The 19,089-nt window shown below is 45.4% G+C and overlaps 1 protein-coding gene across 1 annotated transcript; it reads left to right on the top strand.

Moving 5' to 3' along the window:
- Nucleotides 1-472: 472 nt before the first annotated feature.
- Nucleotides 473-18,951, top strand: GP2 (glycoprotein 2). The gene is made up of 11 exons (XM_040257451.1): nt 473-2,451; nt 3,615-3,790; nt 6,314-6,754; nt 7,239-7,349; nt 8,538-8,752; nt 9,248-9,396; nt 10,549-10,794; nt 11,672-11,834; nt 13,488-13,572; nt 15,040-15,084; nt 18,455-18,951. Exons 2-11 carry the CDS (start codon nt 3,703-3,705, stop codon nt 18,511-18,513), a joined length of 1,602 nt encoding a protein of 533 aa, XP_040113385.1. The 5' UTR covers nt 473-2,451; nt 3,615-3,702; the 3' UTR covers nt 18,514-18,951.
- The last annotated feature ends 138 nt before the right edge of the window (nt 18,952-19,089 follow it).

Raw genomic sequence — 19,089 nt, 5'->3', positions numbered from 1 at the left:
AGGAGGGAGGGAAATAGGGGAAATCATGAGTTAGGATTTGGACCTGCTCAGAAGCAAAGACATTACTTTGCCAACAAAGGTCCGTCTAGTCAAGGCTATGGTTTTTCCAGTGGTCATGTATAGATGTGAAAGTTGGACTGTGAAGAAAGCTGAGTGCCAAAGAATTGATGCTTTTGAACTGTGGTGTTGGAGAAGACTCTTGAGAGTCCCTTGGACTGCAAGGAGATCCAACCAGTCCATTCTAAAGGAAGTCTGTCCTGGGTGTTCTTTGGAAGGACTGATGTTGAAGCTGAAACTCCAATACTTTGGCTACCTGATGTGAAGAATTGACTCATTGGAAAAGACCCTGATGCTGGGAGGGATTGAGGGCAGGAGGAGAAGGGGATGACAGAGGATGAGATGGCTGGATGGCATCACTGACTCGATGGACATGAGTTTGAGTGAACTCTGGGAGTTGGTGATGGACAGGGAGGCCTGGCGTGTTGCAGTTCGTGGGATCGCAAAGAGTCAGACATGACTGAGTGACTGAACTGAACTGAACTGAAGGTTCAAGGTGCCTTGAGCATCTCAGTCCAAGTAAAGCAGTCCAGCAGGCACCTGGGGAGGCAAATCTGAAATTAAGGAAGTAGTCAGGGATGGAGGTACAGATTTGGAACTCATCAGCCTGTAGATGGTACTTGAAACCATGAGATAACTTGAAAGGTCCTAGGGAGAGTCCATGGAATAACAAAGAAAGGTAAGACCCAGCAGCCTTCTCAAGGACAACTGGAGGAAGAAGGTGATTATCATGACAATCATCAGAATAATTTTAGAGCACAAGTATCCAGATAGAGGAGAATTGAAAGCAAAGAAAAGAAAGCAATTGGTGCAGGGGAGTCAAGGAAATGCAGAGTGCCTAAAGGAAGCAGCAAAAAATCCATTGACAAGAGGCCAGAAAAAATGCCCAGTGGACTTGCATAAGAGGGGATGTTTGCAAGGTAGTCTTAGCCATATGCCTCAGATTGGAATGGAGAAGTCAGAGACAGGTGGAGGAACTGATTTTGAAAAGAGGAAAGATCATCTTATCAGAAGCTGGGGAGGAAGTGGAAAGTGGAGGTAGATGTTTATGTTTCTAGAGGAAGGGGACACAAAGTTGAGCAAGGTCAAGTGTGATGGCCTAAATTTTCTTGAGGTGGAATGTAAGACACCTGCTGAGAATGGAGGCAGCGGGAGAGTGAAGTGAGTAGTAATGGCTGCAGAGACTTGAAAGGAGAAGGTTGAGAGTGGCCACTGGGGAGACTAGAGTGGGTACCTGGCTAAAAGGAACGGACACATGGGCTATTTTGTGGGCTCAGATGGATTTCTGAATCCAGCATTTGTAGTTGTTATAAGTTCCACATTTAGGGGATTCTTCTCCAAATGCACTGTGGTTAAGAAGGTGGCTGGTACCACCTCTTCTTTGTCCATGTTGAGTTTTTGCTGGAAGGTGTTATCAAGGCAGGACCTCCAGGCTCCTTGTAGCCTTGGCTCCTTGAAGAGTCCTTGTGTAACACAGAAAGGCAATGGCCATTTATTCTGCTGAAGCTTTGACTCTTTTGTTAATTCCGTAATATCCACTTTGCCACAAAGCCAGGTTCAAGCCTGAAATTTAAAAGTCCAAGATCTTCAGGTTCCTCTCAGTTCTCTACCTCCCAGTCTCTGGAGTAGCCCACATATCGACAGGCTCTTCAGATGCTTATTTTGTCCCAGGGTCTAGGCTATCCTTTGCTGGTCTGTGATTCACATGTCCCCAGACTGGCCTTTCCCAGACTGCTCATGGAGCATCTGAAGTTGGGTAGATTCTATAGGCCAAAAATGAGAAACACCCATCCGCCCTTCCTTATTTAGTCCCTTGTCCTAACTGACTTCAAGTTGAATGGCTTCCAGACAGAAGCAGAAGTGTTCTAAGGTGATTAGCTAGGAACGCAAAAAACAATTGGAAATCTATTGTGCAAACAAGTGTCTGTTTGATTTCTCTCCACTTCCCTTTGGATATTAAGCTTCCTTTTGGTTAGTGTTTGGTTTCCAGTAATAAATATGGTGCTACTTCATGCGTTCATTGTGAGGATTAAATGTGAGAAATAATGGGTGCAAAGCAGTGCCCAGTTATGTTCAGCGTTCAGTACATGTTGCTCTTGTTTATAGAGAAGCATTTGCATGAAGGAGAGATTGCTGGAAGGGTTACATGCAGGAGGTGGTGGGCAGGGGGTGTGGGAACAAAGGGGCCTTCCCTTCACCACCCTTTCTGGTAAATTGTTTATCTTACCTGCACCCAACCAACCCAGTGTATGCCTGGGAAGGTAACTCCAGTCACATCTCTGCACCAATCCCAGAGAGCCACATCGGTGAGAAACGGCAATAAAAGGACGGTCCACAGCAGACGTGCATTTCCACAGCCAGAGAAGGAAGAACATTCCGTGTTCTCGCCACCAGGTAAGTCCTGCTTCAAGCCCCGGAAGGCTTTCTCCTGAGCCTGGGGGCCTCCTCTGATACCTGACCCTTTCAGAACCCAACAAGGAGTCTGGACCCTGGCCTTTATTGACGACTCCAGATATCACTGTATTTCCAGTTCAACCGTTGCTCCAGCTACGTGCTGGCTGCTCCAGGGCAAAAAGTGCCCCCTTCCCTTGTCTCTGAACACTGTCCCCTCCACCCCCCAGGAAGACAGGCGTCTACTTAGGATTTCACCTCCAAGAATTACCAGTCCTGGGCACTCTCTCATAACATAGCCACAATATCCCTTCCAGAAACAAACTTCTGTCTTCAATTGAAGTCTTTCAGAGGCTATAGAACATTATCCAAAGATTCTCCCATTTGAGAAAAGAGTTTCCCAGAAGAGGAGGTGTTATTTATTTGAGTGTTGGCAGGCTCTTCACAGTTCATTGTTCCTATCCACTCCCTCCTTGCTCGTTATGCACAGCTCCCCCAAATGCCTCCTGAGCACCTCTTGTGCTCTGGGCATAGTGTGAGGAGCCCATGACGGGCTCAGTCTGACATGGTCTCACCCTCACAGACATCTGCATACACAGAGGACACTTCGGGCTCTCTCCGCACAGTGTGTGATGCACAGAACTGAGAAAGGGAAGCTGCTACTTTTGTCTGTAGACACTCATAGCTCTGCCACCCTCCCTTCCATCCAATCTCCAAGAGCCTCTGCCTTGACCCGAGTAGGACCTGCCCTGAGACCTTTGAGGACATTTGGTAGTCTTGCTTGCCTTTGGTTCTCTTGCTGTGAACCTCACCCCCTTGACAAATCTCCTGCTCCTGTTATAACATCTCTTTTCTGTAAGTCACAGAAAGGACTTCAAAGCAATACAGCCTTCATGAAAGAAACCATCAGAACATTTCTGAGAAAATGGGCCTAAGCAAGCTATTTCACTTCCAGCATAGTACTTGCACATAGGAGGGATTCAATAAATATTTCTGGGATTAATTTACTCTGAGTCTCAGCTATTTCATCTGTAAAATGGAAACGATAAATACACCTTCCCTGGAGGGTGGTCTGGTGTCTTAAATGAGCTAAGGTATGCAAGGTGCTTGGTACAAGTCATGCGCTAACTGATGTGAGTTCTCTAGTTCTCTTCTTACCCCTGCAGTCAGGGGAGCAACCTCTGTCTCCCTGATCATATCTGGGTCTCCCCACGGCCACTGCATGGAGAATCTGCAGGTTGCTGAGTGACCCACATGTCTCAGCTCCTGGAAAGGATGACTTCTGTCCTGTGGCTGGCCCTGGCCTCCTACATTCTGACCCTGTCATCTACAGAGCAGCAAGGTGAGTACTCTGCTCACCTGGCATCTCAGATGACCCATGATACCTGGAGAGGCAGCAGGGGAGAGCAGAAAATTGGTTCAGGGTCAGCGAGAAAACAGGGGCATGATAAAAATTCAAGGGAAACAACATGAGAGAACCTGGAATCTAGTCACAATCTCTCAAAGAGCCAAATCAGAAATTCCCCCTCAAGGGCAGTGGGAGCCAGTTAAAACCTCCTATGCCTGGATATGGTGGCAATCAGAGGGCTGGGGGTTCATGAGGATGTGAAGCTCCCAGTCGCTCTGTGCCTTGTTTTGGCAAGCATCTCTCTTTCCTCCAGATCAGTTTGCTCATCTGTAAAATGAAGAGACCAGGCTTAGTGATCTCTCTGTGGTCCTTCCAAAGATCCATGGATTGGGCATCTTAGATGCTTGTAGGAAGGATTCTCAGACTTTGCACAAGGGTGAAAATTTCTGCCTGTGTCCCTGTGGAGGGGGCTGGAGGCACTTAGCTCATGGCCTCCCTTGGGAAAATAATGTGTGCAATAACCAGTCCAAGAATAATAAGTGCAGTGACTCCTTTCCTTAAAACAAGCATGTACAAAAGTAAGGCTTGAAAATCTTTTTCCTAAAAAGTTCCTCTAATGTGATCCAGCTTTGTGGGGATGGATTGAGCCCCAGTAATCAGTGCATCAGTGCTGGGCACATGATCACCCATTAAATAGTTTAATACATCAAAAGAAAGAAAAGGAATGTGAACCTTGGTAGAATGTACTTAAGTCATCATTGGGGCATTTCAGCCTATCAGAACTAGAGGAGAGAACTAGCTTGAACTACTAGGCTCCAGGTGCTGTGCTTGCCATTTTGCACCTAGTACCTCATTTAACCTTCTAACAGTCCTCTAAAGGTTTATTCTCCCAAATGGGTCATGCATATCCTGAAATGAGGTTGCATGGCAAAGTCTTAACTGCAGGGGCAAGAGTTCACACCTTGGTTGGGAAACTAAGATCCCACATGCTTCAGGGAATAGCCAAAAAAAAAAAGAAGAGAGAGAGAATTTTTGGTAGCTAAGCTATATGTACTTTTCTTCATGGGTATTAAACCATATAACTAATACATCATACCTATGGTATCACAAATACTATTCCTTAGGATGAAATGAATCTATAGAGAATCACTGAAATAAACATATGAAATATATAATGACCTTGTTAATCACTCAACACAAAATAAAATACAAAATAAAAGGTTTTTTAAAAATTTAAAGAGTAAACTACAGACATCAGTGCATTTTATCTGTAAATATTTCAGCATGCAAATGATTAGTCTGAGTTCAATATTACTTTCAGTTGGTTTTCTTTTGGAGATAAACTTAAATACAATAAATGTACAAAATTTAAGTGTATAAATAAAGAGAAAAAACATATGAGACAAATACAAGGACAGATGGACACCTGTGTGGCAACCATGACCTGAAGTATAAGAATGGATGATATTTGCATTAGCTTACAGGTGGTATTTTGCAGAAGAGTCTCAGGGGAATTAAACCATCTGCCAAGGTCAGCCAGTCAGCAGGTGCAGAGCTGGATTTAAACCCAGCCTGTCTGGCCTGTGACTTCCTCCACCCTCCATCCCACCCGTGCTTTACTTCTCCATATCTTCACACATCACCATCCTTGAATCTGTTAAAAACCATAAGACCAGCAATAGGAAATGGCCCTATTAGACCCAGTGGTTCTCAATGCGGGGATGGGGGAGGGGGTGATTTTGCTTTTCAGGGGACGATTGGCAATGTCTGGAAAAAATTTCAGGGAGGAGTACTCTTGGCATTTAGTAAGAAACTCAAGGAAGCTGCTAAACATCTTACAGTGCACAGGACAAAGCCCATTCCCCCACATGATTATCCAGCCCAAACAGTAGCAGTGCTGAGGCTGAGAAATCATCATCTACTGATAAAGGCAAAACCTCTATGATATTCTAAATAATAAATGCAAGTGGAAAGAAAGCTGTACAGCATTAAACCCATTTTTACTAAAAAAAATATTTTCAACATATGCATAAGAAGGGTCTGAAAACTATGACAAATTTATGGTTACATCCGGGAATGGAATGCACTATGACAGGTGTCATTTCTACTTTATTCATCTTAATAACCTTTGAGTTTTCTCCCAGGAGCCTAGGCTACATTTAAAATGAGAAAAACAAATACTGGCAGGCAGAACCACAGTGTGTGGTGGCTCAGGGGAGCCCTGCAACAACTCCAGAGGCCGCATCACCACTCAGGCTCAGTATGAGTGACATCCTCTGGGGCTACGCAGAGAGTGTGGGGACTCTGTCTGATGTTCTTAATGCCTACAATATACCACACAAAGCCCTCATTATTATTCTGACCCCAAGGTGATGAAGGCTGATGTGCAACTAATGGGTCGTGTGCCTCTTGCCCTCACTGGGTTCCCTAGCATCCCAAAACAGAGTGTGCAGGGTATGAAAACCCTGCAGGCCTCAGGGTCTGCTCCATAAACCCGAGCATACCGTTATTCTCCAGGTTACAGTAACTCCACCAACAGCGGTTCCTATGAAGAGGACTTGGATTGCGGAGCCTATGGCACCCCAGAGGCCCAGTTCTGTTTTGACCCCTGCCAGAATTACACCCTCCTGAATGAACCCTTTCGAAGCACAGAAAACACAGAAGATGTCCAGGGCTGTGACAGTGATAAACAGGGCTGGTACCGGTTTGTGGGGGACGGAGGAGTAAGGATGCCGGAGGACTGCGTCCCCACGTTCCGATGCCAGACGTCTGCACCCCTGTGGCTGAATGGCACCCATCCTGGCCTTGGGGAGGGCATCGTCAACCGCACCGCCTGTGCCCACTGGAGTGGCAACTGCTGCCTCTGGAAGACAGAGGTGCTGGTGAAGGCCTGCCCGGGCCCGTACCACGTGTACCGGTTGGAGGGCACCCCTCAATGTAGTCTGAGATACTGCACAGGTGAGAGGGGCAGGGCAACCCGGTGAAGTGCCCAGGGTCAGTAGAGTGGGTGCAGCGGGTCAGGAGGAGACTGAACAGAACAATCTCGGTTCAGCGCCTGCAGTGGGCAGACAGATTAAGCAATTCTCCCAACATCACAGAGCTGGAATATGGCAGAGCCAATTTGAACCTAGCATCCCAGCTCCACAATCCAAATGCTACCCCCACCCCCACGAGGTCTACATGTGAACTGACAGAGTTAAGGCATGGAAAGTTCTGGGAATAGCATCTGCCCTGTAGTAAAAGCACCAAGATGGCAGCACCAAGGTTCTCACCCCACCGGATCAGGAGTTGGGAAATTCAAGTTCAAGGCCTGATGCTTCCACCAAATAGGGCACAACCGTTGTCAAACATGGCAACTCTTCTGTAGAATAAGGTTGCCCTTGGTGGCCTCAAGTCCACCCTGCTGTGCACCCTGATCCTCTTCCTCCATGCCTCACCCCAGACCCTGCCACCTCGGAGCACAAGTGTGACAGGACCTGCCGCCCCGAGGAGGAGTGTCGCCTCGTCAGTGGCACCTGGGGCTGCTTCTGCAGACAGGACCTCAACGTCTCTGGTGAGCATTGGGACTGTTCTGACCCAGCGGGCAGGGCAGGAGGGAGGGAGCTCCAGAGGGTCAGGACTAGGTGTGGACCACAGTCAGTGGTGATGGAACCGAGGTCAGTGGATGAGACGTGCCAAGCCAGTGAGTTTGCAAGGATGGGGCCAGGGGTCGGACACATTTCCGGGTCAGCCACTGGACTGTGGCCTTGGGAATGGATGGGCTTGACTCATCAGGAACAAAGATACTGAGGATGAGGACTCTGCCAGCGTTGGAAGTTGTGTTCAGGTGTTGGCATGGTCTCCACGTGAGGAACAAGGGCAGACTCCTGTGTCAGTCTTGGATTTGTCGGGTGGGATCTGGGACCTGGGACCAGCTGCTTACCCTCTCTGAACCTTAACGTCCTTATCTGTAAAATGTGGGTGAGATAATAATAATAAAACAAAACCCACCAAGCAGGGCTTTGATGAGAATTCGATAAGAACAGTCCAAATGGGCAGGCTCTGGAGGTGATGTTCTTGTCATCCCAGCAGGTAAGCAAGCACAGGCAGGTGACCCATGGCTACAGACGAGCCCTAAGCCCTGGGTGGGAGTTGGAGGAGCTTCCCAGTGAGAAGATCTCCTTCCCTCCTAGACTCTAATGAGAGCCTTTGATTCTTGCTTTGGGCACAAGCCTGCTTTTCTCTGTGCATACTCCTCGCCCCTGTGGAGGAGAAAGTGTTCTATGTTGAGGGACAAGAAGGAGCTTGAGGTCCCTATCTGTGGTGGCAAACGTGTCCTTCTACTCCACATGTAGGGAGAGCACCTTTCACATGGGAGAATCATTTCCTGTTTTCAGGGGAACAGAGAGGTGTGTCAGAGCGTGGCTCTTGCATTAGCTGCAACTTAAGTAACTTTAATTCAAAATAATCAATATACCATTTGGCATATTTGGGGATGATCTGCTCTGGGTCCCAGGAGGGACCAGACATGAGAGCCTTCACCAAGCCTGCAAACAGCATGCTTGGAAATCTTGGACGGGGGCATCTTGGCCAGCCTCACCTACCGCAAGCCTGAGTGTAAATCCCACATGGGCCTCAGGCCCCTCTAGTCTCCCCAGACTCCTGGGGGGCAAGGCAGTTTGCCAAAGGGCACAGTATGTGAGCTCTGCCCTCTCCTTCCAGACCTCTATCCACTCTACCTGCCTTCCTCTCGACTTTCCAGATGTACACAGTTTGCAGCCTCAGCTGGACTGTGGGGACAGGGAGATCAAAGTGTCACTGGACAAGTGTCTGCTGGGAAGCCTGGGTTTCGGAGATGATGTCTACGCCTACCTGCGGGACGGGAACTGGAACTGCAGCAGCCTTGGGCAGAGTGAAGATAACTGGATATCTGTGACCGATCCCACTCAGGCTGGTGCCTGCGGAAACATTCTGGAGGTGAGTAATGTTTATACCCTTGCTGCCAGAGTGCAGGAGCTGGGCAGGCGAGGTCTATCTCAGTAACTGTGAGTCTTTGGACAAGTAACTTAGCCTCCATGGACCTCTAAGGGCACGTGAGATTACACATGTTGGTCCATGAAGCAGCTTAGAATAGGCTTGATGCTTAAGCTCAGTAAATGGAAGCTATGATTATGATTCTTTCACTTAGGGATAATGTGGGAGGGGTTCACAAAGGAGTAAGCATGGCAGTTCCTGACTGTTCCCAAGAGTCAACAGTTTATTGTTCTAGTTTTCGATCTGGGATCCTCATTCCCTTTTCAATAAAGTGCCAGTGCCACTCAGGGAGGAGGCCCATTGCCTCAGTGAGATCAGAGGACAGAGTTGTCCGCTTGATTGACAGCATCACCTCTGGAGTCACACAGACCTGAATCCCAGATACACCTGTACCTGCATCCATGTCAACACATATGTGGTCTTGTTTTTATGCCAAAGAGAAACCAGACCCACGCCATCTACAAAAATACCCTCTCCTTAGTCAACGATTTCATCATCAGAGACACCATCCTCAGCATCAGCTTCCAGTGTGCCTACCCACTGGACATGAAAGTGAGCCTTCAAACGGCCCTGCAGCCCATTGTAAGGTATGGCACTGATCTTTTACTCTTTGACTATAACCCTGACTGACTTCACGCACATTTTATCATGTCCACAGGATGCTACCCACCTCTGTCAGGAACTTCCATTCATTCCACAAATATTTGTTGATTATGTATTAGGATGTTCAGCATGAACAAAGCAGGCATAGAATATTTTGTGGATATTGAAGATTATTACTATGAAGCAATGCAATGACATGAAACAGTGTTAATTAAATAAGCTGAGGAACAGAAGAGCATGACAATTTCATTTATCTTGAGGTAGAAAGGCATTAAACAACTCATTATATCAAAAATTATTTACAAAAGTGATGCAGGCAATGTAGGGGAGGCACAGGGTGCTGTGGGAGCAGGAACAAGGGCCCCTGACCTCATCTTGGTTGGGGGGGAAGCTGGGGGCAGGAAAGCTTCCCTGCACATGTGGGATTTAAGCCAGACCAGATCTGATTGGATAAATTCATCAGATATAGAACCAAATAGCAATTTGGGTGGAATTCAATTAGGGCAGGGGGTCTTGTCATTTGTTCACTACTATCTAAGTGTGCCTGGAATGGTCCCTGCTGAAGGAATTCCTCGGCATTCTTAGATGTGCTTAGGAGACTTTCTGGGGTATTCGAAATCCAGAGTACCTGTCCCCATTACCTTTTTGCCTCCTGGGCTCACAGAATGGCACAATCAGGATTAGAAATTTTATAGTTTCATTTCTAGTTTTCAGTCTGTAATGCGTTGGGGCCCAAGGTTCATAAAAATATAAATATTAAAGCTATTTTATTTATCTCATTAAAATTGATGTTTCACTGAAAATTATGGGATAGAGGGAAGAGATGTGCTGCTAAAAATTGTGAGCCCACAGAACTGGTCCCAAGCCCAGTTCTGCAGGTGAGAAGACGGAGGTGCTTTTTGAGTGAAGGAGGTATGTGTGCTCTCTGATGTGGGGAGGCCTGGTAGGAAACCTGAAGTCAGACATCTGTTTGTTGAGTTTAATGCCTAGAAGATAGTAGATACTTGATATAAGTAAATGACTAGTTCATTTAGGAATCAAAGGAGTGCCTCTGGCTTCATAATCTTACACAGGTGTGGGACTTGATTTTGTTCTCACTGTTCAAAACCTCACTCTCGTGTTTTTTGTGTTCTCAGTTCCCTGAACATCAGTATGGAAGGGGAGGGAGAGTTCACTGTCAGGATGGCCCTCTTTCAAGACAAGGACTACAGGTCTCCTTATGAAGGGACTGCAGTCATGCTATCTGTTGAATCCATGCTCTATGTGGGTGCCATCTTGGAGAGAGGGGACACGTCCCGATTTAACCTGGTGTTGAAGAACTGCTATGCCACGCCCACTGAAGACAAGACTGACCCTGTGAAATACTTCATCATCAGGAACAGGTACTGGACAATCTGGGGTTATCCTTCGGCCTAAATGAGGTTTGGGGTAGAGAGCAATGATCAGCTCATCCCTGCCTGGCAGTTGTGTCAATTGGCTTGCTTCTTTTGGAAAACAATTTGGTATGATATGACCATACCCTTTGACTCAGAAATATCACTCCTGAAATTTTGGCCTTAAAAGATTAATGCAAAATATATGGGCAAGGTAAAGAAATGCCAGTCATTTTTCATTTCAGTATCTTTTATCATTTTGGCAGTAGGTTCATAGATCAAAGGGGACTTTTATACTGATGTTAACACTGACTACACAACATGAAAACAGTGTGTTATGGCTCAAAATATGATTGAATATTGTTAACTGGCAAAAACAAAGGAAAATGCATGTCTATAGATCATGATTCAAACTGTAGTAAAAATACCAGTTAATATTAGCGTAGAGTTTAGGTATGTACCAAGCACTGTGCTCAGCAGAATACAAGGATTATCTCATTAAATGTTCACATCAACCCTAGGAAGTACATATCCCTGTCCCTACTTTACAGAAAGTAAAACTGAGGTTCAATAAAGTTAAGTAATCAGCTCACAATCATTTAGTTAGAAAGTGGGTTGGGTTGGAATTTGAAATCAGTCTGTCTCATTCTGGGGAATGTAGGCCCCCAAATTTAAACCATGTGAGTTTATTGGTCACATTGTGGAGAAAACCTGGAGGAATAAAAATCTATGCTATAGGTTGGAATGAACCTTGGTGAGGGGTGAGGGGGCTCTTTAATTCTCTCCAATGCTGTTTTTGTGCTGGATGCAGATTAGAAATGCAGTACGAGCCTCAGACCCCCTGAGTTTTCCTAGAAGTTAGACCCTTGTCCCTGTCACCCCCCAGCTGCCCAAATCAGCGTGATTCTACTATCTCCGTGGAAGAGAATGGGGTGTCAGCAGAAAGCCGGTTCTCAGTTCAGATGTTCATGTTTGCTGGAAATTATGACCTAGTTTTCCTGCATTGTGAGGTTTCTCTCTGTGATTTCATTAAAGAAGAGTGCCAACCGGTGAGTATCTCTTTGGACTAAACTATTCAGTGTCTGACATGGGGCCTGGTACCTCCATAAATGTTTTTTTGGAATTATGTATGGATTGAAAGAAGGGAAGGTGGGTGGGAAGGAGAGAAGAAGGGAGAAAGGGAGAGAAAGAAAATCAGATAGATCAGATAGATGATGAGATGGAAAGATGGATGGATGGATGAATTAATGGAAGGGAGGGAAGGAGAAACAGAGAAAGAGAGGGAAGAAAGGATGAATGGATGTAACTTAAGTCTCCAAAAGCCCATGTGTAAGCAATTATAGTATTCCCAGGAAGCATATTAGATGAAAGAGCCTGTCTACTATGTTTCCTTGGTACAGAACATTTTAAGTGATTTTACTAATAGTTGACTTCTTTCAGTGCTTACTCTGTGTCAGTTCAATCCAGTTCAGTTGCTCAGTCATGTCCGACTCTTTGCAACCCCATGGACTGCAGCACACCAGGCTTCCCTGTCCATCACTAACTCCCAGAGCTTGCTCAAACTCATGTCCATCGAGTTGGTGGTGCCATCCAACCATTTCATCCTCTGTCATCCCCTTCTCTTCCCACTTTCAATCTTTCCCAGCATCAGGGTCTTTTCAAATGAGTCAGTTTTTCGCATCAGGTGGCCAAAGTATTGGGGTTTCAGCTTCAGCATCAGTCCTTCCAATGAATATTCAGGACTGATTTCCTTTAGGATGGACTGGTTGGATCTCCAAGGGACTCTCAAGAGTCTTCTCCAACACCACAGTTCAAAAGCATCAATTCTTCTGTGCTTTCTTTATAGTCCAACTCTCACATCCATACAGGACCACTGGAAAAACCATAGCTTTGACTGGATGGACCTTTATTGACAAAGTAATGTCTCTGCTTTTTAATATACTGTCTAGGTTGGTCATAACTTTTCTTCTAAGGAGCAAACGCCTTTTAATTTCATGGCTACAGTCACCATCTGCAGTGATTTTGGAGCCCAAGAAAATAAAATCTGTCACTGTTTTCATTGTTTCCCCATCTATTTGCCATGAAATGATGGGACCGGATGCCATGATCTTGGTTTTTTGAATGCTGAGTTTTAAGCCTGTGTCAACCACCATTCTAAAACTTTTATATGCCTTATCCAATTTAATTCTCACAGCACACTTTTAAGTAGATTCTTTTATTAACTACATCTTACAGGTGAAGAAACTGAGCTCAGAGAGGTTACTTGCCTAAGGGCCACAGAGCTAGAAAGTACCAGGGCTGAGTATGCCCTGGCTGAGGTGTGACTTACATGCCCATGCTCTTAACCCAGATTCAACACTGCCTACTAAGAGTTGGCATTTCTTGAGTGCTTGCTGTGTGCCTGTGTGTTGCACACATATTTCCTTTTAACCTTCACAGCTGAGAAGATATGATTTAATAATAGTAGACAGGTGTCATCATTTATCCCAAGTTAGACAACTGAAAGAAAAGAGAGGAGATTCAAACCCAAGTTCATTTGACATGACTGAGAATTCTCTAGATTGAGAAAACCACAGCATCAGAGTCAGGATCATATCATGGGTGGGCGCCCATTCCTGGGCCAGAGCTCCTCATGGCAGGAGAAATTTGGATAGGAACATGCCTTTACATTTTGATATAATGAGAATTCTCCATCCCCACAGTCTTGCTCAAGAAGTCAACTCCGCAGTGAAGGAGTGGCTATCAACCCAGCCCGAGTTCTAGATCTGGGACCCATCACTCGCAAAGGTAAGAAGTAGCCAAGTCCTGGTGATAGCTCCAGCTGGCCAAGTGCTAACAGTTAACCTCAGGAGCCTGGGGTCACCAACTTAACAGCCCAGGTCCTTTTCTGCTTCCTCAGGAAACCCAGTGGTAAGTGCATCTTTCCAGGAGATGTTTTGGGTAATGATAATAGCATTTGCCACTTGTGCTGGGCTTCCTATGTGCTAGAGATCAGGCTAAGGTCTCAGAACCCACTGACTCAATCCTCCCTGACTGTATCCATTTTACAGGTGAGAAACTGATGCTCAGAGAGATTAAGTGACTCCCCCAAGATCACCTACTCATGAGCAGCTGGAGTTAGCATTGAACCCAGCTCAGGCTGATTCCGAAGCACGTGTCTTTTGTCTTTTCCCTCCTACCAAGTGCCCATAACTCGATCCCTTTGAGGTGAAGTCTAAGTGCTAAACAAGCTTAGGTTTCTGGAGAATGACCATGTTTCTCACAATCCAGTTATGGTATTCTGGGGCATGACGCAGGAGAAGCTTTCCAAATGCTCCTTAGATTTTCATATGTCTATCCCGCAGGCTAGCAATTCTCTCATGGCTTTTACTTGCACTGAATTGACAGAATCAAAAAATCAGAAAAGCTGAAAGCATTTTTTCTGTCCTAGAGAAATTAAGGTGCAGTAACATTAATAATGGGTTTCCCAGGTGGCCCTAATGGGAAAGAACCCACCTGCCAACGCAGGAGACATAAAAGACTCTGGTTCCATTCCTATAACAGGAAGATTCCCTGGACGAGGGCATGGCAACCCACTCCAGTATTCTTGCCTGGAGACTCCCATGGACAGAGGAGCTTGGCGGGCTACAGTCCATAGGGTTGCAAAGAGTCAGACATGACTGAAGCGACTTAGCACGCATGCAACATTAATAATATTAATAATAGTAACAATAATAATACCTCCTGCCTGGCACCATATTTATATGCATTATCACACGGAATGTTCACAATAGTCTAGGGACATAAGCACTATCACCACTATCACTCTCCAGATCAGTAAGCTGAGGCTGTCTCATGAAGAAGACTCTACCTCTAGTTATCTTGTTCTTTTATTGAATCTTCCACTAGAAGTTCATGTGTTGTCACAGAGTACATTGGGGAGGAGGGAGGAGGGATTGAGAACTCCACTTTGCAATCAGGTAGACTGGGGTTCGAATCCAAACTCTTCCACTTATTGGTGGACATTGCTGAGCCTCAGTCTTCTCATCTGTCAAATGGGGATGAGAACACTCTTCACAAATCTCTCAGGAGGATTAAGTTTCAAATGCATGAAATGTGTTTAGAAAGGTACTTGCTAAATAATAGATGTTTCCACAATGTGGGTTGCCAGTGACTGTGATGACCAGGTCCAGGAGGTCTTGGAGCAACTCTGGCTACAATGCCATAGCCAGTGGAGCATGACTGGAAATCCTCACCTTCTGATCTTGTCTCCAGGTGCCCAGCCTCTTGGTGTCATGAGTGGAACACCCAACACTGCAGGTACATTATTTTTTCTTCCCTTTCCCACAGCCCTCCCAACTCTCCTTCGTTATAATTCAGTGCATATTTATTTAGTCTCTTCTATGTGACAGGCCCCAGGAACTGTGCCAAGATCTGTGAACCCTGAAATGAATCAAACCCTAGACTGGCTCTAGAGATGCTCACAGTGCAGCAGGAGGGCCATCATTAGACAAAAAAATGTTTATTGAGCACCAACTGTGGTTAGGCATTGTTATTGGCACTAAAGTTATAACGGTGAATGGTACAGGTCAGGTGTCTGCCCTAATGGAGATTGTGTTCCAGTTTCAAAATAGACGATAAAAAAGCTCACAGGGCAATTTAGAAATAGAAGAGAATGATGTGATAGAAAATTATCAGCATAGGTAATACTGCCTTCAATAATGCAGAAGTTTATTTCTCTCACACACAATTGAAGTCAATAAGGCAAGCAATCCAGGACTAACAGGCCAGCATCATGAGGTCATCAAGAATCCAGACTGTCTTCTTGGGTGGGGGAAGGCTAGCTCCTAATAAAGAGAGCAAGGCTCTGAAGGCATTGGTTCAAGGCTATCAGAAGAATCACAATCCTTAGGAGCCTCTATCCAGATGATTCCAGCCCAGGTTTTTCCAGCCAGGGCTCTGACATTGTTGCAAAGCTGCCCAAACAGAGCATTCAACCATCTTTTAAACCTGGCAACTACAATGAGTCCAAATTTGCTCCTCAGGGGTATCCACTCTCCTAATGCTGGAGATAAGGGCCTCTTACAAGTTACCTACCAAAGAGACACTCCAACTCTTTCACTTGGCCCTAACGATTAAAACCCCTCCATTTCTCACTTTTCTGCAATAGGGCATTACTATGGACAGGGAGGCCTGGCGTGCTGTGATTCATGGGGTTGCAAAGAGTTGGACACGACTGAGCGACTGAACTGAACTGACCTGACTGATAAAGCAGTAATCATTAACCAAGTCCATGTCCCCTGTACTTAAAGGCCTGAATCCTTGCACTGGACAGAGAATTCCTCTCCTCAATAGTAACTTTCTCTTGGGTCACTAACTGAAGAAATTTTTTAGCAATTATTTTGCTACCTTATGATGGGAACTACTCATGCCACACAGATTGTGTTCTTAAAAAAACAAACAAAAAAAAGAATCCAGGCTCCTTCCATCTCACCCCTCTACCATGTTTAGGATGTTACCATCATATTTATGGTCCAAGATGGCAGACAGAACACTGATCTTCATATCTAGGCCAGGGTGGAGGGAACTTGGAAGAAGTCAATGACTTTTAAGGAACAATCCTGGAAGCTGACACCTTATATCTTCACTTACATCTCATTGATCAGTGCTGAGTCACATGGCCACATCTGGCTGCAAAGGAAGTTGGGAAATACAGTCTTTATCCTGGATGGTCACACACCCAACCAATGTTTGATGGATCTGTTAACAAGATAGGGAGGAAGAATGAATATCAGAATGGATAAATAGAAAATTTTTTGAAGGAGGTAATATTTGAACTAAATGAGAAAAAGGAGCCAGGTATGCAAATATTAGCAGAACAAGCCCTGTAGGAAAAATGAACAACAGTTGTGAAATTAAATACTCATATAAGCAAATAAATCACAAGTAGATAGTGCAGAAGAGTAATTAATTGTATTGAATAAGATCAGAAGAGAATTTCAGCTGATGTTAACATCTGAATGTGGTTTTGATGAATGAATGGAGTTCTGTAGGGAGACAAATCTAAGAAACATATTTTGGTCCAAAAGGAAAGCAATGCTATAAGATTTCACTATCCCCCAAAATGGCCTATACTGGTTAACCCAGACGTTAAAAAGTTCTACCCATCCTCAAATCTCCAACTAGATAACAGTCTAAATGTTTCCAAATAACCTCAGTGCTAACATTCAGACAATGCTCAGAAAAGCAGTACTCATTAGAGAGGGTGGTTAGAGCTCAGACTGCAAGCAGCTTGAGAGCAGGGACCTCAATCTCATTAATTTCTTCCAGTCCTTCAGGTTAGCATAGTGCCTGGAACAGCCTGGCTTCTCAATGGACTTTGCTAAATTGACTAATTTCTTGGTGGGTACTGGTTTCTGGAGACTTTTGAAAACGGAGGAATCACTCCAACATGACGCGGTGGCAGACTACTGCAAGAGTGCGCCTATGGGTTTCATAGTTTGCTCTCTCCCACAGCCATTTATGATGTTTTTAGAATTAATTGAACATCAACCTACGTTTCATTATAAACTGGTTGTCATATAATGATATGTATCTGAAAATCGTGATACTCATCTCCCTCTCCCTCCTAAGGACATCAGCAAGTTATTTTGAAATTTAGGGCTTGGGGAGCCACTATAATCTTGCGTTGGGTGGAAGGAGCTTGTACATGCCTCTCTCAGATCCTCTAATATGAGACAGCTATGATCCGGGAGACAAGCCCTTCTTTAACCCTGAGTATACAATAACGTTCAGAAGAGACATGATTCCAACCTCCCAGATCTTAGAGTCCGATTTTCAAAACCAGTACTTACATGGTGTTTACCATGTGTCAGGCACTGTTCTAAATGCTTGCTATGAGTTCACTCACTTGCCTAACAAAAATCTCATGCAGTAATAGCTGTTAGTAATGATCCTGTTTTGCACACAGGTACATTCAGGCACAGAGAGGTTCAATAACTCACCTGGGCCTGCATAGCTAGTTGCAGAGCTAGAATTCTAAACTAAGTAGTCAGGCTTCAGAGGTAATGCTTTTTTAACCTCTTTCTGCCTTCAGTGTCTTTCTGCCTCTTCACCATCAGAGTGAGTAATGCTAGCTACTGTGATAAGTGATCCACAACTTTCCGTGCTTTTATGCAACAGTTTATTTCCCATAGAATCACTGGAAGATGCAGCTCAGTGCCCTTTACAGTCATTAGAAACTGGGGTTCTTACCTTCTGGTAAATTCTGGCAACTCTGCTGTCCCCTGAAAGTCCTCTCTTAGAGGCTCTGCATCTGGTCCCTAGATGCTGGATGAGGGAGAATGGAAAATCACGTAGGAGGCTTTAAGAACCAGGCCTAAAAGTGGCACATGTGACTTCTACCCACATCCTATTGGTCAGATCCAGTCATATGGTCCTACCTACTGCAATGCACGTGGGAAAAAGTAACTTCCTGTGTGCCCACAGGGAGATGAAGTGTTTGGTGGTGGTGGGTCAGCTTAGCCTCTACGACATGGCCCTTTGCCACCTCCCAGGGGCAGAAATCTAAAATAGATATTAAGGATACTCTGTGTTTGTCATCCTTGTCCAGCAGAAGATAGGGATGCCACCTCACGTTGGCTGCTGAGTTCCAGAACCCAGCACCCGACAGTCCTCTCTTGTGTTTCAGGGTTCCTGGTGGCCTGGCCCATGGTTCTCCTGCCTGTCCTCCTGGCTGGGCTGTTCTGAGAGCTCGGCTGGGCATCTGGCCTCGAAGCTTGTGTTCTTCCCGCCGGCGATGGCTTCCAGTCATCCTGCGGCTCTGCTGGTTCTGTTTTCAAACAAATCATGTTGTCTCCAGGCCTGACAAGTTCTGGAGAAAAAGAAGAGCTTTCGCTTGTTTAACACTCTCAGTCCTTTGTATTCCTCTTTTGCTCATGGTGGAGGCTCTGACACCTGGCCTGGACTGACTTTTCTCATTCATTAGCAAGCTCTTGAAAGCAAACTTGCTAGGTGCTTGTGTGTCTACAAGTATAACACATGTTCATAGCTTCAGGGAAGAGGGGCTATGTCAATGAGGGGAAGGAGCAGGGGCAGAGCTTGTAAGAGGTACCCTTCTTGATCTTCGAAAGTACCTCCATTCTAACTGCCAATAAATTGAACAGACTGATGTTTGCTTTTACCCCACTTCCTCTGGTTATTTCCATCATGGTTTCAACAATTTCTATGAAACATGTTGTAATGTGGCCACTTTTGGAGACCTTGCACCAGAGAAGACTAGTCCCCATTGCTCCCCTGACCCCACCACACTGCAGACCTGCTTTG

Source organism: Oryx dammah, unplaced genomic scaffold, assembly GCF_014754425.2.
Source record: "Oryx dammah isolate SB20612 unplaced genomic scaffold, SCBI_Odam_1.1 HiC_scaffold_2, whole genome shotgun sequence".
Lineage (NCBI taxonomy): Eukaryota > Metazoa > Chordata > Mammalia > Artiodactyla > Bovidae > Oryx > Oryx dammah.
Note: the sequence above shows the minus strand (reverse complement) of the source record. Positions and strands in the feature narration are given on the sequence as shown.

What these genes read in the sequence shown, in the direction of transcription:
- GP2 (XM_040257451.1), top strand. Translation starts at nt 3,703, where the DNA reads ATGTCTCAGCTCCTGGAAAGGATGACTTCTGTCCTGTGGCTGGCCCTG. An exon ending in TAGTCTGAGATACTGCACAG is followed by an intron (nt 6,755 to 7,238) that starts GTGAGAGGGGCA and finishes GCCTCACCCCAG; the next exon opens with ACCCTGCCACCTCGGAGCAC. An exon ending in ACAGGACCTCAACGTCTCTG is followed by an intron (nt 7,350 to 8,537) that starts GTGAGCATTGGG and finishes TCGACTTTCCAG; the next exon opens with ATGTACACAGTTTGCAGCCT.